Source organism: Miniopterus schreibersii, assembly GCF_964146895.1.
Source record: "Miniopterus schreibersii genome assembly, chromosome: 14".
In the NCBI taxonomy this organism is placed as follows: Eukaryota; Metazoa; Chordata; class Mammalia; order Chiroptera; family Miniopteridae; genus Miniopterus; species Miniopterus schreibersii.
The window spans coordinates 18211633-18235376 of NC_138114.1; the positions used below are offsets into that span (position 1 = coordinate 18211633).

The window sequence follows — 23744 nt, forward strand, 5'->3', positions numbered from 1 at the left end:
CTTAATTTCTCTGCACCTCAGTTTTCTCATCTGTAAGATGGAGATTAGTATGCCTTTGAATCAGAACTGTTGTGAGGATTGAATCACTATAGGGAAAGCCCCCAACACTCAGAAAATGCTTGTTTTCTTTAATGGACTGTGAGAGTTCTCCGAGAGTAGAGACTGTGTGCTATCCCCATTGCCTGAGTGGTGGGACTTGAGGCAAGTTACTTAACTCCTCTATGCTTGTTTTATTCTATCCTGAAACAAGGGAGCTGGGCCAGATGGTCGCTGGGACCCCTGCCACTGTCACACTTCCTTCCCATCCATGCTGGCTTGTCCTCTGGCCTGTGCAGGGCTGAGAGAAAGCTGGGGGTCGGGGACAGGGCAGCGAGGGTCCTAAGGCCTGGAATGAAAGACTGGCCAAGGTCTGCCCGCCAAGACATGATCCTTGGTGGGGTGGTGTCGATTAATTGGCAGGGCGAGGAAGAAATTAATCTCTAAAAAGTTTTAAACATGAACTTGTCGCCATGATAGATGGCTCTTCCTGTCTGGGAAATTAGATCCAATTAAGGCCACCTTTGTGGAGCAGGCTTGGCTAATTTGACCAAAGAGCTAAGAAGAAAACGTTTACACCTTTGGAGCTAAAGGAGCCGTGTTAAGGCAGCAAGAAAATGTCCGTGTCATTACTAAAAGCCCGGGGGTGGAGCTGGGGCCCCTGATGGTAGAGGCAGGGCAGGGCGCTGAAAGGTCAGTGTGTCCGCCATGGCATCTGGGTGGCAGCATGAAGATCTAACGTGACTTTCTATAATGAAGCAGTTAAAGTCTGGGCTCTGGAGTCAGAAGTTCAGGCTCAGCAGGTCCTCAGTCAAGTTACTTAACCTCTCCTGTGCCTCAGTTTCCTCATCTGGAAAATGGGGCTAATACTAGTATCTGCCTCATAGAGTGGTGATGTGAAATGGGGTGATGGTAGTCAGAGTGTGGACAACAGAGCTGAGCACTTGTTAATTAATTAGCGATACTTTCTGAGCCCCCTGGAAATGTGGGCTCGCTGAGGGCAGATGCTACTGAGAGGAGGGAAGAAGTCCCCTGTTTTGTCAGAGGTGGAAAGGCTCAGGATGGCCTTGAATGTGTTCAGCCTTTGTACACATCAGCACCAGCCATCTGCTCCCCAAGCTCCCAGGAAAGGGGGACCAAAGAAATTAAAGGCAGACTTCAACTGAGAAGGCACGGGTGACAGGAAGACTTAGTGCCCCCACTGGCCCCTGAACACTTCTGGCAGGATGGACAGTGTTCACTAAAGAATCCTGCTCCTTCCCAGGCTAGAATGATTGCTACAAAGTGGCTGCCAGGCCAGGAATTGCATTTCCCAGCTTTCCTAGCATCTAGGCAAGGTCATTGCCTAGTTCTGGCCAATAGGATGTGGGCACAAGTAATGTATGTCACCTCCAGGTTTGGCCCATAAATGTCTCCTTACACAATGCTCCATGCTCTATTTTCCTTTCTGCAGTGACCTTGGAGCCACAACATGGAAGGGGCCTGGGTCCCAGAATCACCATGTGGAAAGCTGTCCACTGAACATGGCACTGGACTGCTGTGGGCTTAGAATTTCTATTACGTTGAGCCACTGAGATTTCAGGGTTTGCTTGTTTAGCATCTACAGTTCCCTTAACTAATACAGAAATGGGTACTCAGAAGTAGAATGCCCTGAATACCCACCAGGTTGAATGAGAAATCTGTGAGGGCAGGGTCATGTTTTATTCCATCCTGTACCCCAGCGCCTAGCACAGCACTGGCAGATATCCATTGATATCTGAATAAATATATGAATGAACATTCAGGGGCCTCATATTCCTTCCTAGCTTCTGGATGAAATGCTTGGGGTCTCATTGCTTTTTTCTGCTCCCCTTTCCTCCTAGCTTCAAGGAGGAGAGAAATGAAGAGGAAAGGAGAGTTACATGGGCTGAGCAGAGAGCCAGGGATGTGGGCCCCTCGATGAAAAGAACAAAAGATTAACGATAATAACCTAACTTTGCTAGCACTCACTATGTAAGGGACTACTTCAAGAGTGTATAATGACACATTGAGTTCACACAACAACCCTCATATGATCATCATCGTTTTTAGGTGGGGAATCTGAGGCACACACACTGTTAGGAAGAGGAGTCAGGACTCAAGAATCAGGTCGGTGGCTGATGGAAGGGGACACTTAGGCTCAAAGAAAGGTGTCCCTAAAGAACGGCACGCAAAATGGAGCACATTTGAAACATAACAGCACCCTTCACCGCTGAAAGATATTGTTCAGTGGATAAATTCACGTGATCTTCTTGTAAGAACAGTAATGTCACTCAAATCAGTATTTCAGGGATGAAACCAGGTGCTCAAAGCTGGCAGCTCAAAAACATGGGCTTCCTATGAGAGGGAGGAGGCCCTGACCCAGAGGCCTAGGAATGAGAATCAGCCTGAGGTGCAGAAGGCAAGGGCATGGGGCTCACCTGAGCGGGCACCGATCCGGAACTGGGAGGAGCCTTCCAGGGAGTAGATGATGGACTCCTGGCCGTACTCCCGGGACTGGTCCAGGTCTGTGGCATTCAGGAACAGCACCGTGGCTCCTTCCAGGGGACAAGGGGGTGTGTGTGCGTACATGCTGCTCACCACTGCCTCTCCCCTACCCTTCCCTGACTGGCCACCATATTAATACACTCAGATTGACAAACTTTGACTTTGAGTAAAAAAGAAATGAAGCTCCATATTAAATTATTCTACCTTTATTATATTCAATTTCGGTCTTGTTTTATCTTGTTCACATGGGGAAATTTATTAGGGTTTTAATTTTCTATTTAATGTCCAGTTAAGGCCCTCACCTTCATTTCTTTCTCTGTGGAATCCTGGGCAGGGTATGGGCCTTTCCAGCTGCCCTGGGCAGACCCTGAGAGCAGCTTGTCCTGTAGCTGAGCCAGCCAGGGCTTTCTATGCCCTCCTGCCACCCAAATGAAAGCTCTGGCAGAGTGGTGAGCAGGTTCAGTGTGTGGATCTCTAGAGTAACTACACCCAGGCTAGAATCTGGTGGGACTTCTGGCAAGTGCCTTAATTTGTCTGAGCCTCAGCTTCTCCCTCAGTAAGATAGGTCTAACCATGAAGCCCGTTGTGGGGCTGTTGGTGAGGATCCCACGAATAAAGCATGCAGGGTACAGGCCTAGCCAGTTAGCTCTCACTGACCTGCAGGCCGTGGTTACTACTGTGCTGATGAATCAACAGTCCCTGGCGGTGTAAGGGGCCAGGCAGTGTGCTGTGGGACCTCTGATTTTGGTCCCTTCCAGGTAGCTGTGGGGCCTCTGATTTTACTCTCAGTCCTGCCCCAAGAAGGACAGATACATGGGTCCTAACACACCACTTTATCCAAGTGTATTCAACTCCGAAGAGGATTAAGTGCCCTGATGGAGGCTTCTCCTTGGCAGGGTCTCTGGGGATGGTGCAGATGCAGGGGGCTGCTTTAGCAGTGACATTCTCCAGGGGATGCCTGAGGTTGAGATGGGGAAGGGTGGGCTGGGCACAGTCTGGCACCCACCCAGCAAATCATCAGACACCAGGGAGGAACCAGGAGGTTCTCTGTAGAAGGTTCCGTGGTGCCAAGGAAAGTCATCCCTGACTCCAGGTGTCCCTGACTCCTCCAGCTGTCCCTGACACCTCCAGCTGTTCCTGATTCCTCCAGCTGTCCATGACTGCTCTAGCTGCTACAGTAATTCCTGCCATTTTCCTACTCTAGGTGTAACGGTGAAGCTAGCAGTCTGTTCTGAGGACAGAACAGGTCCTCTGGATCCTGAGTGTGGAGCTTATGGCCCTGGGTCTGCAAGCTGAGCCCTGGCACCTGAGACATGACTGAAGGATGAGCCTCCCATTCTTGTCCTCACACTGGAACACACGCCACCCTCCAAGGCCACCCCTTCAGCCATCATGGCCCATGGGACCTGGCTCACAGCCTCGTAATCTCAGAACTCTCTGCATCCTCTTATCTAACCAAAGTTGTTGAGTTAATCATCAGTCATCATTGTCTTCCCTGCTAGACTGTAGCTGCAGGAGAGCAGAGACCAATGCCTTGGGGAGCGGCTGCACATAGTAGGTGCTCTGTAAGCAACTATTGGCTGGCATATAACTGAACATCTCCAAAGGCTCCCCTCACTGGTCATGAGCAACAGACAGGGATGGCCATGGGCTGCCCAAATTGGTGTGCAAAGTCAGGCCAGCCCACTGCCGGTGCTGAGCCTGCTGATTTCCTGCCTTCACACCCTCCCCTGCCAGGCCTGTACCTGCCATGATGCTCTCCACCACAGACACGAAGTAGGCAGGCTTGCTGAAAGTGGGAGGGTTGTCATTCTCATCCTGGAGGAAAGACAGACAGGTTGCAGAAGTCAGGGAGGCATTGGGCTGGTCAGCTATCCTGCACTGGCATCAAATGGAGGCTGGGAATGGTTGACACGGAGGCACTCTGGCCCTGATGTACAACCAGAGCCAGGTGAGGTGTCACGTAGGGGCCGGGTGCCCTCTGGCTAAGCTATAGTTCAAAGAGGTGCTACAGGCCTTAGGGAAATATGTGGGAGTCAGGAAGGGGAGGTGAGGACTGGGGAAATGGGTAAAGGAGCCAGTAGCTGGAACTGCCTACAGCTCCCAGCTCCCCTGGCTCTCCCGTGGGTCTTCCAGCTGAGCTGTAAGCTTACTCTAGTTCTCTCACTTTCAGCTCATCAGCCCCACGATGGGGATGCCCACCATGACCTTCTTTCTCAGCTTGGCCAAGATGATGGTAGAAGGTTCTAGAAACCCTCCTAGAAATGAAGGGAGAAAGGAAGAGACCCACCCAGAAGATACTGAAGTATTCAGGCAGGGTCAGGTGGTCTCCAGACCTGAATTCCAGTCCCCACTGCACATGCACAAGAAAATGGCTCATCCACCCCCTGGCACATCCTGGCCCAGATCCACCGCCTTCAGTTCTGAAACAATCCCTCCTCTGGCCCAGCCTCCACCAGTGACTAGGTGAGAGGGACAGTGGGCCAGGGGCTGGTGCTGGGCTGAGGGGCTGAACCAACAGGGTGGGGCCTGGGTGCAGCCTTTGTCTCCTGCTCCTCCACACGCCATCTCCCTCCACTCTCAGGGGAGACTTTGCTACCCTTTAAGACTCCCATCCTCACCCACTGCCTTTTGTAATCGCTCAACAAGAATTGGTCCCTGTTCCCCTGTTGGAGGAGTCTCGCTGGCTCCCCCGACTCAGAGCCTTCTCCCTTTCCCCATGAACCCAGCGCGAATGCAGGCTCCAAGGGCCTCATTCACCCTGGACCTGCGAGCTCCTGAGAGGAAGACTCCTGCAGTAAACCCCTTTTGCTGGAGTCACTTCTGGCTGAGCAACCATGAAAGCGAGGGGGGCATGCTAACTGGCTGCCCACTCCTTGGGACTTTAGAGAATCCCATCCTACCGGGACTGAGTACCTGGAAAGGAATGCTCTTCTTTTGCAATCTGGCCCCTGACTCTGGGCTGCACACTGGCTGAGGCTGACCTGTCCCTCCCCCCAGTTTCAGTGAACTGGCTGCGGGAGCACTCGCCATGCATCCAATGGCCCAACAGCATGCCTGGGCATCCCCCTGGCGCGGCAGTGTACCCCATATGTGTGTCTATTTAAGCCTTCTGCTTGGTTGCATGAAACGGCGCCGAGAATGTCAGTGACAGAGCATGAGGCAGAAACTTATTAGCGGTGATATTTCCCCGGATCCTGGCTCTGCATTCGCTATTAGTTCTAATTCAGCGGCTCCCTCTACAAAAGCTTATTGTCCCCTAATGGGAAATCTACAAACCGAGTTTGACTTCTTTATTAAAAACCAACAAGCAGTGGATGAAAAGGAGTCACCTGGCCCCTCTCACTCACCCCTCCTCCTTCCAGAACCCTGTCGCTGTGCTCTGTCTCTCCCCGCCTCCACCCTGCATGGTAAGTGTGCTGCCGTCAACTGCTTGATGGAGGGAGGAGGCAGCTTAGACAAGTGACAGCTACTTAAAAATCACCCACGTGCAAAATTAACCCAAAGGCGGTGACCTTTTCAAGTATGGTCCTTAGACACAAGCGACTACGCCATCCAAAAGTCCTGCTCGAGAGACGATGTTCACTTACAGCTCAGGTGGCCCATCTGTTGCCAGACCCTTCTCCTGCCAGGGGGCCAGGGAAGGAGAGTGCAGCCCCTTCTGCCCTCATGACAGCTTTGAGGGAATGTGGTCAATAACACTGTAATGACTACGGGTGGCGTCAGGTGGGTACTAGGCTTGTCGGGGTGATCACTTCATAAGTTATATAAATGTCTAATCACCATGTCGTACACCTAAAACTTGTATGTCAACTATAATTGAAAAATAAATGTAAAAATGAATACCAGGACATGGTTATGACTGGCAGGGAATCATTCTAGTTCTCTGGTATGAGCCCCTGCCTTTCAGGTGGGAGGTTGCAGGTGAAAGGCAGGCAAGTGTTTAGGCTTCTGTGGGTCTCCTCTTCCCCGTCTTCCCTGCCGCTCCCTGAAGCCTGAGACACGGCCCATACTCTCTGGCCTCCCCTCTGCTGTGCCTGGTTGTGCACCGCCTCGCCCTCCCACGCCAGCCCTAAATCCTGCTCCACGCGCCCTCTCGACTTTTCCATCACTGCCAGCTCCATCGTCTTCTGCAAGCAAGCAGGGTCCTCTGCCCAGACGAGGCCCTTCCCACCTGGGAGCTGGCCCTGGAGCCTTAGCCTCAGGTGGTAAGGACGAGGCTTGTTAAGGCGAGGGGTAGGACAGTGCCAGGGGCTGTTGGCAAAGCGAGCGGGGACAGGAAGGTCATCCAGCAAGCCTGTGAGACGTTTTTCTGAGCACATGTCAAATCACAGAGTATCTCTTAACTTGACAACCTGGTCTAATTCCCCTGGAATCGGTAATGTGCTAACTCTTCCACCAGCCTGTTCTCCCTCTCCTGCAGGCAGCAGCCTCTATGAGATGGGGGGCACAGGTAGGCTTGTGTGCATGCAGTGTTGGAGGGTCTCTGGGGGACAGGCCTATTGTCATCACCATCTCATCCCTGGGATCGCTGGGGGAGCTGCACAGGCCAATGAACCAGTGTGGAGACAGATTCAGAGACTGATCATTCCAGACGAGGAAAGCACTAAGGTGTGCGTGACATTCATGTCAGACAAGCTGTGGTTCAGTTTCAGGCCCCTTTAGGTCTTCAGAGGAGCGGAAAAAGGAAGTGAAAAGGAAAGGTAGAGAGAGACAGGAGAGAAGATGGCCTTCTGGAACATCCCCTGAACTTCACAGAACGTAGTTCTAGATGAAGGAGCCCCTTCATTTCCTCCCAGCTCCTGTTCCCCGAGGGGGTGTCCTGAGGCCCTCGAATGAATTTAGAGCAGGAAAGTCAGGCTCTTAATGCATCCCAGGCCCCTGGATCTCCCTTGGCCAGGCTGGCAGGGTTTGCTAGGACAGCCTTTGGGACAGTCTGCCAGGTAAGTCCCTGAGCTGTGGGGACAGTTAAGGATCTGGGGACACAGGGTTTAGGCAGGGCCCCTGGCACCCTGGGAAGCACTCACCACAGGGAAGGGCAAGGCCAGAACCTCTCAATACTTACAAACACCTCGATGGTGACAGGGACAGTGCTGTTCAGAGGGGGGTTGCCAGCATCCTTGGCCATGACAGTCAGATAAATCAGTCCGTTGGGTATCTGTTCGTAATCCAGGGGGCGACTCACACTGATCACTGAAATGACAAGAACAGGGCCCCAGAGCCTCTGTAAGCTGACCTCAGATAGCCGTCCAGCTGGGGCTTCCCTTGGGGCAGAGAGGGGACAGATGGCGTGACCGGGCCAGCTCTGCCTTTTTCTTCCCTCCTGCCTCTGAACTCCTAGAGGCTAATGGCCTTGACTGAGGTTTACTCCCTGCCTCGTATGTGCCAGGCCCGTGCAAGTCCACAGGATGGTAACTACTCTAGTGGTAATGTAAGCCCCACTTTACAGATGAAGAAACCAAGCTCAGAGAGGTTTAGTAACTTGCCTGAGACACACAGCTAGGAACTTAACAGAGCCAGAGTTTAAGCCCAGATTTGTCTGAATCTGGAGCCCAGGCTCTTCCCCAGTAGGTGTTACTCCTACTTGTCTGTCTCCCCCACTCATCTGGCACTCATCTGGAGGACAGGGTCATGTCCCAGGCTCTCTAGTCCTGTGTCTGTTACTGGATACCCTCCAAATAAACAGCTCGCCCATTTACTGCCCAGTGTCAGGGTTGCCAGGGCAGACAGTGGGGCACAGGGGGCAGCTCCCTCCTCAGTCTCCTTTGGTCCTGCCTTTTCCCCTCATTGCCTTTCTCCCCATTTCTCTTCTCTCCCCCACTCCTCCCTTTACCCTACAGGCTCTTCATGCCTGTCCAGTGGCCACTCTGGGCACTGTGTAGACCCCTTGGGGGACACTCAGGGTATGGTGGTGCAGATTTTCCCGTCAGAACTCTGCTGGAAGGTGGCTGAAGACCCCTAACACCAAAGGCAGGCTGAGATATCAGCCAGAGGTGGAGAGGCAGGATCTGTGGGAGCTAAGACAGCTGCCTTGGCCCTCAAACATCCCCACCCTGCACAGCCTGAACTCTCACCACGAGTTCTCTTTTGTGCTAAGCCACTGACTCTCAGTTTTGGACGGGAAGGCATATTGACTCGGGAGTTGGGGCATGGAGTCTGCAAAGGCCCTACGAAAATATTAAACTGCCACTTCCTATTTGGGAAAGAGAAATCAAATTATTACTTTAGTAATATAAAACCTAAGGGAGGCCTTCCAGCTGAGAGGAAGGTGAGGTGTGAGGTGTGAGATGTGAGGGTGGGCAGAGGCACGGAACTGTTAGTTTCTTAAAGGGGGACAGAATTCATAGAGAATGTCAGGCTGCAACATCTGGAGCCAGGACTGTAGTTTCTGCATTTCTGACACAACTGTGACGTGCTAGGAGGAGTGAGCACTGGACCCAGAGTCATCCAAAGCATGTCCCTTCTGCCTTGGGGGCACCTAACACATCTTCAAGTATTAGGGAAGCTTCCCAGAAGAAGAGGTGTCCATATGAGCCCTTAGAGCTAGTCAGAGGTTAAAGGGAGGCAGGGCAAAGGGAGCAGACCCTGCAAAGACATGGAAGTGACCACCGTAAAAGGAAAGAGTTGCGAGGGGTTCAAAGATGCCAGATTCTGGTGGTGGGTGGGAAGTGTTGAAACACAAGGCTAGAGAGGCAACCAAGAGCTAGATCCCAAAGGCCCCCCTGGACAGCTTTGCTGTGTGACTTTGGGCAAGTTGCTCCCTGTCTCTGGACCCCAATTGCCTCGTCTGGAAAAAAAAAAAAGGTGGTCTCTTGGGATCTTGGAGCTTGAAGTTGCTGCTGCTATTCCATTCACAGGCACTAGGGATCAGGACTCACAACAGGGCAAGCAGGGCCCAAAGTGTGGAACTACGCCTGGGCCAAGCAGGGAAAGGCCTCATCCTGGGAGGGCTGGGGGGCGGCCACAGCATGCCCAGAGGAGGGGCAGCTTGGCAAACAAGTCTCTACCCCACAGATCTGCCCAGGCAGCCTTCGTAAGAAATAGGGGCCCCTCAGATTGTGGGAACATCAGATGCCTGGGTGGCCATGGGCCTAAGAGCCAGAGAAAGATCTGGCTGATCTGAGACATAGATCTTGAACCCATGGGAGGGTGACCCCAGGTCATGTGCTGCTCCAGCCAACAGGAACTGTGGCGAAGCTTCATGAGGGATCCAGGGTACCTGGGAGACAGAGGGCTCCCTCCTGAGAGAGGTGTGAGGAAGCTTCATGAGGGATCCAGGGTACCTGGGAGACAGAGGGCTCCCTCCTGAGAGAGGTGTGAGCGTGCACCCCAGCTCCCGCCCGCCAGCCCTCCTCCTGGCTGGGCGCTCAGGCCTGCCCACCATGTACCTGCATAGCCCTCATATACGCTGATGTCAAAGTAGCTGCCGAAGCAGGAGGCGTTGACAATGCTGTAGGTAATCTGGTTGTTGGGAGGCGAGTCTTCATCTGTTGCCTGGAGGGAAGAAGACAGACAGGGCCCTGAGAACCAAAGGAGGGTGGCTGGGGGCGAGGGCTGGTTCTTCTCAGATCCCCCTTTTTGGGTGATCCAGATTCTCCTTGCCTTTCAGCAGGAGGCCACTGTCTGGCTCCCAGCAGACACAGCTCATGTTGGGGTGTGGAGCTACCCTGGGGTGTCGGAGGGCAGGCTGGAGGCCTAGAGGGAATAGGGGAAGGCCAGGCTTTACCTAGGGGATGGAGAGCTCTCTACCATACCTGGCATGACCATTCCCCACCCCCTTTAGTCTCAGCTGGCATATCCCACACACAGAGGCCTTCCCCGACCTCTAGACTGGGTTAGGGCCCGTGCTGTGAACCCCATCAATTCCCGTGATTTCTTGTTTAATTTCTGCCTGCCTCGCTCAGACTCTTAGCTCCATGCAAGCAGGAACCTTGTGCTTCTTGACTGCAGCTACAGACCTAGAGTCCAGCAAGGTGTTTGGCACACAGTAGGTATCTAATAAATGCATGTTACATGAATGCAAGGAAGGAAGAGGCACTTGGAATGGGGTCAGATCCTTCTTCCCTTGACTGTCTCCTGGGTGGCTGCGTTAAGTAGCTTCTTTCCAGATGTCTGACTGTAGAGAGCCTAGGGGTGGCCCAGCACTCTGAGTATAACAGGAGCAGGGTCCTACGGGAACCATGGCCAACGTTGGGTGGGCACATGGTCCTGCCTTCTCCCTTGCCCACCTCCTCCACCTCGCTTCAGAAACAAGTTCTAAATGGAGGCTCTGGTCCTGTCACTCTGAGTGGGCAGAGTGAGGAAGGGGCATGAGGACACTGAGCAGTCTCATGGTCAGAGGTCACTGAAGCATGTTGGGGACGCACTGCAGGAGGACCTGGAGTGTAGAGTCCTGAGTTCTAGTCCTGCCTCTACTACTCTGCTAATTCGCTGTGCCTCTGGGCCTGCCTCTTCTTCCCTTCCTGAGAGGTGGGTTGTGCCCGTGGTCTCTGGCTGCTGCCAGCTACAGCAGTTCCTGATTCTCAGAAGCTTCTAAAGGGCTTGGACGGGGGTCCTCACACAAGAAACTGCTCAGCACTTGCCAAGGCAGGTGAGGAGGGCATCCTTTTGCTGAATGGTGACCTGAAATTTAGGCTGCAACACACACTAGCTGTACTTGGTAACCAAGGACATGAGGTGGTGCTCAGAAGAAGCCTCATGCAGACCAAGAATGTGAGCCCCAAATCTGGGCTGACTTCTTTGTGGATGGGAGGTTAGCAGCTGTTGCAGTGGCTTTCCAAGGGAATTGTCAAGCAGAAGGTACCGAGAGGGGGACAAGGCTGGATGCAGGAAAGCCTGGCATCTTACCCGGAGCCGCACCAGCTGTGTGACCGAAGGCTCGTTTTCCCTCAGGGCACCCACGTAGGCGTCCTTCTGGAAGGTGGGCACATTGTCGTTGACATCCAACACGTTGATCCTGACCCGGCCGGTGGTCTCCTCCCCACCCCCATCCCGGGCGATGACCGTCAAGGTGAAGCGCTGGATGAGCTCATAGTCCAGCTTCGCAATCAGCATGATCAGCCCCGTGTCCTTGTCCAGGGAGAACCTGTGTCAGGCGAGGGGGAGAGAGGACACCCTGGTGTAAAGCAACTGATAGACAGGGTCTGCGTTTACCAGCCTATCCTTGCCCAAAGTGATAGACACAAAGAAATGGAGTCCGAAACCTGCCTTCTTTTCCATTTGCCCTAAATAAGAAGGACATCTCTTTCTAGTGGGGGGTTGGGTGGGAAGTGGAGGGCAGGAATCAGGACCACATGGGAGGTAAAGTGCTCAGGTACTGAAAGGGCAGGAGTAGGTTGATTTACTCAAAGAGGAAACTCAGGAAGAATGACCCTCCTTTGCTGTGAACAGGAGTTTCTACCTACTGGACAGTTAGATGTTGGAGAACTGTAATGGTCAGAGATTCTTGTAACTGATACCACACAAATACAAAGGGTCATAGGAGACTAGTATGAACAATTATATGCCAACAAATTGGACAATCTAGAAGAAATGGATAAATTCCTAGACACATACAACCTACCAAGATTGAATCAAGAAGAAACAGAAAATCTGAACAAATAACTACTAATGAAATCAAATCAGTAATTGCAAACCTCCCAGTAAACAAAAGTGCAAGACCAGACAGCTTCACTGGTAAATTCTCCCAAACACTCAAAGACGAATTAATACCAATCCTTCTTAAACTCTTCCAAAATTAGAAGAGGAGGGAACACTTGCAAACTCATTTTATGAGGCAGCATTACTGTGATACCAAAACCAGACAAGCACATTACAAGAAAAAAATTACAGGACAATATTCTTAATGAACGTAGATGCAAAAATCCTCAACAAAATATTAGCCAACCGAATTCAACAATGCATTAAAAGGACATTACACCATGATCACGTGAGATTTATTTCAGAGATGCAAGAATGCTTCAACACCCACAAATCAATGTGATACACATTAATAGGATAAAACATTAAAGGGTAAAAATCATATGATCATCTCAATAGATGCAGAAAAAGCATTTGATAAAATTCAACATCTTTTTCTCATAAAAACTCTCAACAGACTGGGAATAGAGGGAATGTATCTCAATATGATAAAAGCCCTATATGACAAATGCACAGCTAATATCACACTCAATGGTGAAAAGCTGAAAGCGTTTCCTCTAAGATCGGGAACAAGACAAAGATGCCTACTCTCATCACTTTTATTCAAGTTAACTAAGTTTTCTTGCCACAGTAACTAGGCAAGAAAAAAAAAGGCATCCAAATCAGAAAGGAAGAGGTAAAACTGTCACTATTTGCAGAGAATGTGAGACTATATATAGAAAACACTAAAGACTCCACCAAAAAACTATTAGAACTAATAAATCAAAATATAAAATATTTTGTATTTCTATATATTAATAATGAACTGTCAAAAAGAGAAATTAAGAAAACAGTCCTATTTACAACTGCATAAAAAAGGATACCTAGGAATAAATTTAACCAAGGAAGTGAAAGATCTATACACTGAAAACTATAAGATACTGATGAAGGACACTGAAGGTGACTCAAAGAAATGGAAAGATATTCTGTGCTCATGGATTGGAAGAATTAATATTGTTAAAATGTCCATACTACCCAAAGCAACCTACAGATTCAATGCAATCCCTATAAAAATTCCCATAGCATGTTTCACAGAAATAGAACAAATAATCCTAAAATTTGTATGGAAGCACAAAAGACCCCAAATAACCAAAGCAGTCTTGAGAAAGAACAACGAAGCTGGAGGCATCATGCTCCCTGAGTTCAAACTATATTACCAAGCTACAGTAATCAATATAGTATAGTAATGGCATAAAAACAGACACGTAGATCAATGGAACAGAATAGAGTCCAGAAATAAATCCACACATATGTGGTCAACTAATTTATGACAAAGGGGCCAAGAATATACAATGAAGAAAGGGCAGTCTCTTCAATTAATGGTGTTGGGAAAACTGGCCCACTAGCAAAAGGCACAAACTTCCAGTTATAAAATAAATAAGTCCTGGGGATGCAATGTACAGTGTGGTGACTAGAGTGAATAATACTGTATGGCATATTCAAAAGTTGCTAAGAGAGTAGATCTTAAAAGCTCTCACCACAAGAAAAAAATTTGTAACTATGTATGTTGGCAAATGTGAACTAGACCTATTGTGATCATTTCACAACATACACAGGTATCAAATCATTATGCTGTGCACTTGAAACGAATATAATGTTTATGTCATTTATACCTCAATAAAATACACACACATAACCGGGCAATAAAACCAATTCTGCCATCCAGATGATTTTGCACCAAAATGTTTTAAACACGCAGCAGAGCATCCAGCAAGGGGAGGTGTGGTTGGTCCTCTCTCAGGAGTTACCTCTCATCTTCTGCTCAAGGGACTACATCTGACAAATGTCTCCTGGTGGGGAGCAAGGCCCACAGAAACTGTCCCTCTACCTGTCTCCTCTCAACATCCCCTCAGGTGCCCCCATGAGTTGTCAGCTGACATCTGTGTGCCCTGACCTGTTCCATGGCTTCCAGTCACCAGGCCTGGAAGATCCTGGCTCTGAGACCAGGAAAGCCCTGGCCCAGAAGACGGGAAGAGATGAGGAAACCCAAGATGACTAGGACAAGGCCTCATGAACACAGATCCCCTGAGGGACTGGGGTGCCTTGTGTGTCTGTCCCGCTGCTGGTTCCTTCCTCCCATTTTGAGGCCCCATCTCAGAGTGGCAGAGAATGGCTGGATGCACCCAATAATCTGTCTCTCCCTGGTCATTTACAGCCAGCCAGCACCGTATGTATCCTCTTGGGCTTCCAGATGTATCAGACAATTCAGTTTTAGAAGCAGACCAGCCCTCTGAATTCAACTTGGCTTTCGAACATGTTAAAAATGGAAGGGTTTCTCCTGGGCTCAGCTTAACTGAAGACAAGGGAAAGAGATGCCCCAGAACACAGGTGGGTGACAGGGCAAGGCTGACAAAGATCAGGCAGTGAGGCATGCCACCTGCCTAATCGCTGCAGCACACGACAAGCCCCTGCTGGAGGCTGTGAGTCCTGTGGTGAAGACCACACACAGAGGCCTGGCCCTAGGTGCATGTGCCTCACCAGCGGCAGGCCTCTGAGCAAAAGACTGAGCCTCCCTGGGCTACAGCTTCCTCATCTGTAAAGTGGGGATGCTAATAGTGCCTAGCACCGAGTTCCTCCAGCATTGAGTTTTGAGAATTACATCAGAAAATGCATATAAAGCACTTGGCAAAATGCCTGACACAGGGTAAGGGCTTCAAAAATGCCAGCTGCTGCTGGACTATCATCAGCTTCAAAGCTGCTTTCAAAGCTTCAAAATGCCATCTTTTGAGGGCCAGAGAAACTGTGTCCCGGAGACATTAGAGGACTTGAACAAGACTATACCACAATCAGGGCCAAACCAGCAGCGGCGCCCTTGGGTCCCCTCTCTCAGCCCAGTGCTCTAGCCTTGGGGGTGTAGGTCCTCCCAGGTGCTGAGAAATTTCCCCATCACAGGTGTGGCAGAGGGCCACTGCGAAGGAGTTGTGTCAGGGTCTCACCGGTCAGGGTCATCGCTGAAGAAGTAGTTGACTTCCCCGAAGGTGCCCACGTCATTGTCCGTTGCCTGCAAAGGTGAAAACAAGAAGTCAGCCCTGTCAGACCTCGCTGAGGCTCCTGACCCCACCAGCTGTCTGCAGCAAGCCCATGGTTCTCCGGCACAACTCCTCTGGTCCAGGCCAGGTTTTCTAGAGCCACGAAGTTCAATAGGCTTGCCACCAGCCACCAACAGCTATTTAAATTTATATGGGAGAGCACAGTTCTAGAAGCTTGATTTTTCTTTTTTTTTAAGCACTGTTATTTTAAAATATACATTTTTACTGATTTTTAGAGAGGGAGGAAGAAAGAAACATTGATGCGAGAGTGCAACATTGATTGGCTGCCTCCTGCATGCTCCCTACCAGGGATCGAGTCTGAAACCCAGGCATATGCTCTGACCTGGATTCGAACCAGCAACCTCTTGGTGCGTGAGACCACACCCAACAACAGAGTCATACCAGCAAGGGCTAGAAACTTGATCTTTTACCTAAATCTCTAACTTTGTGAAACTACCCCCTCTTGGCCTCATGCCAGGCAGTTCCCATTCAGACCACTTGTTTGGGCAGAGAGGTGCCAGAGAAGATGGGTGGAGTGGGCAGCAGGCTGTTTGCAGCAGAGAAGGTTGCCAGTCAGATGACAATGCCCTAGGCAAAAAGCCTGCTGCCCATGACCACAAGGACTGGGCTGGGAGTGGCCCTTGATGGCAGCTGGGCTATCAGAATCCTTCTCTGGGGTTCTCTGAATGGTTGCTGGGGGTAAAAGTTTTCGTTGGAAACAGTGAGGCTGGGACAGTGAACCAGGAGCTGCTCCCCCCCCGGATGGGCGGGGAGAATGAAGGTGCTCTCAAAGGAGAGCTAAAAGGCAGGAGCTGAGTCCTGGTAGTTCTGGAGTCCTGGAGCTGACACCCCTTCCCACCTCGGTTTGGTCCGTGAGTCCTACAATACCCGTTTCACCCAGGCTGATCCAAGTTAGCTTTCTGTCACTTGTAGTCAAAAGAGACTGGAGGCAGAGAGGCGTGCCTGATGCTGATGACAACGGCGATAATGGTGACCATCGCTGGCCTATGTGATCAGACCTTTTACATTTTCAGAGACCAGCCATGTTTATCACGACCTGACTTTATCCTCACAACTGTCCAAACATGATGAGGAAGACAGATATTTCCACCCATCTCACAGATCAGAAAACTGAGGCCCAGACCCCAGTGAGGCCCAGGGTAGCCCTGTCACCACTCCAGGTCATGAGCAGGTTACAAGCAGAGTGGGGGAGAAGCTGGAATCCCCGCTTCCAGCCTGGGGTTCCTTCCTTCATGCCATCTGAGTGAGGCTCCTCCTCATCTCCCCTCCTCTCTAGGATGAGGGCCGTTCTAGAGCAGTTTGGTTTTTGTGGCTGGGACCTCTTGCCTTCTCCATTGTCCCTGGCATGGGACAGTCCACAGTGCAGGCTGAATAACACAATTCACTCATTCACTCGATAGTTACTTATGAAGCATACACTCTGTGCCAGGCACTGTGACTTGTTCCCCTCCCAGGCCACTGCCCTGCAGCTGGGCAAACTGCTGCCTGCCACCAGACGCCAGGAGGGAATGGTCTTGGGCTGACCTTGGGGTCCACTTACATGTTTTACACTCAAGGTTTCTCTGTAGGATCGTAATTGGGTAGAATTCAGCTGCTAAAAATAGGTTTCAATACCTTTACCTGTTTATTTTTTAATTTTTTAGCTTTGCTGAGGTATATAAGTGACAAGACATTTAAGGTGTATGGCGTGATGATCTGATACGTGCATACCTGTGGAAGGACGGCCTCGTGCCCAATTTACACTCAGCGTCCCCACTGTTTGTGCTCCAGGAGGCTGTGTGCAGATCTCTGTCCCCTCCACTGCCCCATCCTGGCTCTGAGGACATCACAGGTCCTCAGGGGATGCACGTCAAGTAAGTGAAAAGGAAGATGCTGAGCCATGTAACCCACCTTCCAACCCAGGACTGATTCCTGATAGACCCTCCCTGACGCCCTAGGTCATGCCTCTCGACACTGCTGCTTATTGAGCACCTTACACTTGTTATATATTTTATCTTCATAGCAACCCTATTACAGACAGGGAAACTGAGACACAGAGAGGGTAAATTGAATCACTCACCCAAGGCTTCACAGCTAAAAAGGGGGCAGAGCCAGAATTTGAACCCAGGCCCCACTGCCATGCTCTTAGTCTCCACGTGTTATTGCTTCTAAACCAAAAAGAGAGCTTGGCCTCAGAAGCAAAGGTACCTGTTTATCCCAGGGCAGAGGAGACCAAAGCTCCTCATGATAAGCTCGCCCCTCTCCTCCCCTTCCAGGGACTAGAGGAGAAGGGGAGGGGAGGGGCCCCGAAGTTCCCTTTCGTTCCGCTGACACATAACCCTCAGCATGTGTGGTATTATTAGACCATAATAACTGCAGCTTGGTCTGAGGAAGAGCTGCCCAGATGCCATCGAGCCCCTGGCGAGGGGTCAGTGTGCTGTAGAGAGCCCAGTTCCAGGCCACTGTCAACAGCCCAGGTCAGTGTGTGACCAAACAGTGATCCCCCTGGGGCCTCAGCACCCTCATGTGTCTGGGGAAGCCATGAGGTCGGGGCCGCAGCTGCCAGGCTCGCCCCCGAGCGTGGCCAATGCCTGGCACATAGCAGTGCTCCCCAAATGCTTGGAGAGTAATACTGGTAAGAAGGGGACGGTGGAGGGATGGGGCAAAGACACGGAGGAGAGAGGCTTCAAAGGGAAGAGAGGGAATGGAGCGGGAGGGGGGAAAGAAGAGGGCCAGGAAAAGGGGGGAGAGTGGCTGGGAATATGGAGGGCATCGGGGGAGATAGAGAGGGCTGGGCCCGTGCAGGAAGTGAGAGCCTGGGGCATGCTGTAAGGGGGGCCCTGCCCCTGAAAGTCACATCGGACCCTGGGTGCCCTTCAGAATTGCACTTGGATTGTCAGGGAGGGAAGGACCCCTAAGGTCCCCTTGTACAGTACCCTTCACCCCGGGGCCTGGAGAAGCTGAGGCCAAGTGACATTTAGTGTTGAGCCCCCAGGGAGGAGATAGAACTGTCCTCTCTTTCCAGGCAGAGGTGGCTGCCATTCTCCTTCCCCCACCCCCACCCCCACCCCCATCTCCTCCCCAGGTGGGCTGGGCACAGCCATGGTTCCCACACTGACCCCTTTTCCCTGGGGGCGTCGTGCCCGCCCAGGCCGCAGATGCTGACCAGGGAAGATTTGTGAGTCCTTTAGTGCCACTGTCTAATGACCGTATGAAATATGTATGCTGGTGAAGGGGAGAGGGAGAACTTCCATTTCTCAAATGCATGAAGCAGAATAAGAGCATGAAAGCTGCATGTGCCCCTACGGGGGGGGGGGGGGGCGGCAGCCGACACAGAGGGCGTCCCTAGGCCAGTGCTGGGCTGCGGTGGGGCCGGGGAGGGGCCCTGTGCCCGGGAGAAGGCAGCAGACCCAACCACTGGGGGGTCCTGCTGAAGGCCCTCCAGGGCTCCCTGGTGCCCTCGGGACAGTCCCTCCTCTTCTTCGTGCCTTCCCAGCCCTGTACTCCAGCTTCTGCAGCGGGCTCCAGCCTCGTCTCTGACCCAGGCTGGACCTGACTGGCTCTGGCACCTGCCTGTCTGCCCCATCTGCGTAGACGGCTTCCTCCCTCTGCCTGGCTCACCCACTCCTGTCTCCCATGACTCCCCAAGGTTGGGTTCGTGCTCTGCAATATTCCCAGCCCTGACTGCACTTGGGAGCTGAAGCTGTGGCTCCCTGAGGGCGGGTGGGGTCATGGGGCCTGGACATAAAGGCAGCTCCGGCAAGCTCCTGATAGCTGTCATCTATAGCTACATGGGCATCCACGCCTACATGACAGTATTAATGGATACATTGTTCAGTTCTGGCCACACCCCTATGGGGAGGGGACTGTTGTAACCCCTGCTCTCTGCCTTTAACAGACAGACGAATGATGATGTTAAGTAACGTGCCCAATGTCTCACGACTGGTAAGTGGCAGAGCTGGCCTCCAAATCCCTGTTTCGAACCATTCAGCACTTTGTAGGATAGACAGCCCGGGGCAGTCCTGTGGCACTGAGGCCTCAGCAGCTCTGCAATGCCAGCCAGCCCAGTAGAGGGCACTGTCCAGGACAGTGACGGGTTCCACCCCAGCCCCACATGCGGCATCGTGGCACTTTTTAAAACAACCTCCTTCCCAAGGCTTGCTATATGCCTGAGCAACTGAAAGACCAACAGACCGACCAAGTATCAGACAGTGGCCGTCGTGCCCACTTTAGGAAGTAGGATTTGAGGAGTGGGCAGGAGCTTGTGGATAGAGGACAAATGTCCTTCTCATGAATACCTTTTCCCTCCCACCATGTTTTACAGTGAGCAATCCATCTCCTTGCAGGGTGACTTCAGGCTCCCACAGGTCAGATGGCTACAGAGATGGGGATGGGAATGGCCAGCTGGCCAGGCTGGGTGACTCTCATCTTGTACCTGGCGATGCTAAGAAATGCCAAACCAAGTTCAGGTGAGCACCGCACCTGTGCTGCAAGCCCTCCCTCTGGTTCCTCTGTGCCCACTACTATCCTCGCAGGGGCTGGGATCTCACCCACAGGGACACACTGGCTGGCACATCTCACTATTGGTCAAGACTCTTGTAAGAGGCCCAAGGCAAGAAGTCAAACCCAACGGCTAAAATGATCTTCCTCTGCTCCCAAACCCTCAGTGCCCCGCTGCTGCTGGACAAATCCCAGACCAGCACTTGGTGTCCAGGCTCTGCACAGCCCAGCTAGCCTTGGTGGTCTTGTACCCACTTCTCCCTGATGCACCCAGGCTGTTTCTCTCTCCTCTCTCTCTCTTTCTTTTTTATTGATTTCAGAGAGAGGAAGGGAGAGAAAGAGATAGAAACATCAATGATGAGAGAATCATCGATTGACTGCCTCGTGTGTGCCCCCCTACTGGGGAACAAACCCAAAACCCGGGCATGTGCCCTGACAGGGAATTGAACCAGGGCCTCCTGGTTCATGGGTCAACACTCAACCACTGCGCAACACCAGCCAGGCCAGACTGTTCTTTCATTGCCTGGTTGGCCATCCCTTCATTCTGTAACTGCTGTCCAACTCTGGCCCATCCCAAATGCCCCCCCCTCAGGGAGCTCCTGACCGCTCACTGTTCTTGACCTGAGAGCCCCTTGCTGTACCTTTTCTGGAACACGCAGCATAATCTGCCATTACTGAAAACTACCTGTGTGTGCTCCATTTCCCCCTTGCCAGAGAAGCCTGTACCTAACTCCTTTTTGTATCCTCTGTTGTGCCCAGCACAGGACTCAAAATCATTGCCAAATTTAGTAAAATCTGGAATTTCCATTGTTGGCCACTGAGTGCCAACCTGATCTTCCTCCTGGGAGGCTGAACCCCTATCAGCAGACACCATGGTGGGCAGTGAGCAGCCAGAGTGAGGCTGCTCTGGTTGCCCAGGGTACGTGGCTGGGGTTTACAAAGCATCTCCAACAAGTCTCCCAAGCACTGAGCTCCCATCCAAGCTCCTACTGGCCAAACCCTAGAGGCAGACAAAGGGCGGGGACTCACTGAATGGCCCATGCAGTCCTGAATCAGGGCACAAGCAGAGCGGGAGAGAAGGGCAGGGTGGGCCTGGAGGGGCAGATGAAGGACGCTTGGAACACCATGGAAAAAACTTTCATGGAGACAGGGACCAGACTCTCAATCAGTCACATATTCAGTAAATATTTTCTGAGCTTTTCCAATGTACCAGCTACTGCATCAGGCACTGAAGTTGCAGCCATAAGCATGGCAATGCTCTTGCTGGAATGTCACTTACAATTGGAAAGGGGAGACGGACATGGAGGAGAGAACTAACTAAATAACAATTTCAGATCAACAGCGGTAGGAACTGTGAGAAAAGTAAAGCAGAAAATGGGCTAGCAGGTGACTGGGTTGCTGTATTAGATGGATTAGTCCTGGAGAAGCGTTCTTCTTGCCACGTGTATCTGGGTCTATTGTCCAGTCACTGGCCGGACACCGAGATGTTGAGATGCCCAGGTAGCTTTTGGGAAGAACTGGCCTCCTGCAGGTACCAAGGCCTGGAGGGGGCTGAGAACGTCTCCTCCCAATCAGCCTGCCCTGGTGGAAGCACCTGCAGCCCAGGAAGAAGGGCCAGCAGGTCAGCATCTATCCCCATGGTCAGTATCTGGGAGAGGGGGCCAGGACTGGCTGCTGCCCAGTGCGTGATTTATAAGGCATCTTCTCTGATTCTTCCCAACACTGGCATTACCAGCAAAACTAATTCCCTCATTTGGGCCTTTATAATTGCATCGGCAAGTGCTTATTTCCGTGATGGACAATGCCGGCAGAACTGTAATTTTCTTCTGCTGACAAAAAGGAAAAAAATAAATACACACGGGGGGGAAATTCCAAAGGTTAAGACAAGGTGAACCTGTAGTGGGGGAATAGTCAAATCCCCAGAATGGTCAGGCCCGAGTCATAAATGCCCTTCATTCTCCTGGCTTCCAGGTGGGAAGGGGTACAATGGTGCCCCCGCCATTTCCCTTCGAGCACATACTATGTGCCATGTGCTGTGTCCAGCATTTCTCATGCTTTATTTCATCCATCTTCCCAAGGACCTTCTGTACTAATATTATCCCCATTTTACAGATAGAGAGAAATGAGGCTCAGAGAGGTCAATGAACCTGCCCAAGGTCAAACAGCCACAGTGCTGGGATGTGAACTCAGCACACTGACTGCAAGAGGGTGCTCTTAACCATTCCTTCTCCTGCTCCCCTGTTGGTGGGGTGGGGCAGAGGCATCTTCCTCCAGTATGAGAGCTCAGCCATGGGACGCAGGGTGCTCCAACCAGGTCACTGTCCTCACCCTATAGAAGCCAGATGGGCACCACAGGCAGTCTTCTCCTTGCCACAGTGGCTCTTCTCCCAGCCTCTGCTCAGAGAGGGTGGGCTCCAGCAACCCTGGTTGTGCCCATCAGCAGAGAAGGAAGGGATCTCTGGCTGTGGTTACTCAGGAGGCAGGCCCTTGGCCAAGACCCTTGGTCCTCAAAGAAGGCTCCCAATTCCTGTCCTAAACTGGGACTTGGTGTGTGCAGGTGGCTCAGGGCCTAGACTGGGGAGGCTGTCACCTATTGAAGGCTAGGACAGCCTGGCTGGTTGCGAATGCCCTCCCAAAACAGCCAGGGCTATTCACCCAGCACCCTCTGGATGTAGCTGTCTCTTTAACTGGTATGCCAGGGCTCTATGCCCAGCTCCCTGCCCTCTGATGCTCATCCTGATAGCTCATGCCCACTCCCAGGGGACCCATCATTTCAACAGGGGTCAGGTCCTCTGGTCTCCTTGTTCCTTCCCAAGAGCTCCCTCTGACCGAGCCTGTTTTCACAATCAACAGTCACTCTATCACCCTCTTCTATTCATTTGCCCTGGACAGAGGGCCCCCTAGAGGGTGCGTGCCTTGCCCACACACTGCCCCCATGTCTCTCTGCCCCCATGGCTGTCCCTCATTGTGGCCTTGCAGATGCTCACCTGCTGATGCTGGGTCTTATGCTCCCACCTGACTCCCACCTGCTCTGGCCTTTTCCAAGATCTCCCTCCAAACTATGGGGCATTGGCACTGCTGTACTCTGTTATCGCCGACCCCTCCCTGGGGACAGACACCTTCCCCTCTCATGGTTTTAAACACCCTCTACCCTTCTTTATAGCTTGAAAGTCCTCTTTCTTTCTTCCCATGTCCTCACACTTCTCCCTCCCTCCTTCCCTCCTTCCCTCCTTCCCTCCTTCCCTCCTTCCTTCCCTCCCTCCCCCCTCTCCACACACAAACACACACCACTTCCTCTCTCTGTTTCAGGCAGCCCCCAATACCTCCTGTCCCCACATATTCTCATAGAAACCTCTCCTTTCCTCTGTGTCTAGCTCAGGAGGACCCCATCCTGCTACACACCACACACAGACACATGCTCACACCCACCCTCAATCTCAAGCAGCCCCAAACCCCCACCTCAGCCCTGGTGGCCCTTCCACATCCCCTCCCCAGCTACCTGCGTGCCTGTCCCTGCAGGCTGGCAACCAGCGGCACACACTCAATCACTCCCCACCCTCGTCACGCACGCTCGCCCGGACACCCCGCCCGAGGCTCCGCTCTGAAGCAAGGCGGGCCCAGCTGCCTCCCCAGCAGCCCTGGGTCCCAGCAACTGAGGCAGGCTGCGGGTGCCGGCGAGCAGTTCTGCTCCCATGCACAAATCCGCAGAGAAGGGCACGCCGTACAATTTGTTCAGGAAACAATAGCAATGTTTGACATGTCATAAGGATTGATGGAGCAGAAATTTACATGGGAGAATGCATTTTTAAACAGCTCCACGGAGCCCCGTGCTTCGCTGGTAATGCTTTCCACATTCATCATTCGCCGAGCCCTTCTGAGTAACTCCTTCAACTACGAGAGAATAAGTGCACTCTTGCAAGCTCTGGGGACTGAGGTGGCTGGCGGGAGGCGAGAGGGACTCTGCTGGAGGAACTCGGAGGCCCAGAGGCTGGGGTG

At 52.0% G+C, this 23744-nt stretch overlaps 1 protein-coding gene across 1 annotated transcript in view; it reads right to left on the bottom strand.

Moving 5' to 3' along the window:
- Window positions 1–23744, bottom strand: part of LOC308567371 (cadherin-23-like) — a gene marked incomplete at both ends in the record, with an annotated part of 250272 nt that overhangs the window by 19785 nt on the left and 206743 nt on the right. Inside the window, 6 exons of the mRNA XM_081158790.1 lie at window positions 2475–2591; window positions 4287–4359; window positions 7607–7734; window positions 9930–10035; window positions 11389–11626; window positions 15156–15220. Coding sequence (XP_081014916.1) covers window positions 2475–2591; window positions 4287–4359; window positions 7607–7734; window positions 9930–10035; window positions 11389–11626; window positions 15156–15220 — 727 coding nt within the window. The remainder of the gene's footprint in view (window positions 1–2474; window positions 2592–4286; window positions 4360–7606; window positions 7735–9929; window positions 10036–11388; window positions 11627–15155; window positions 15221–23744) is intronic.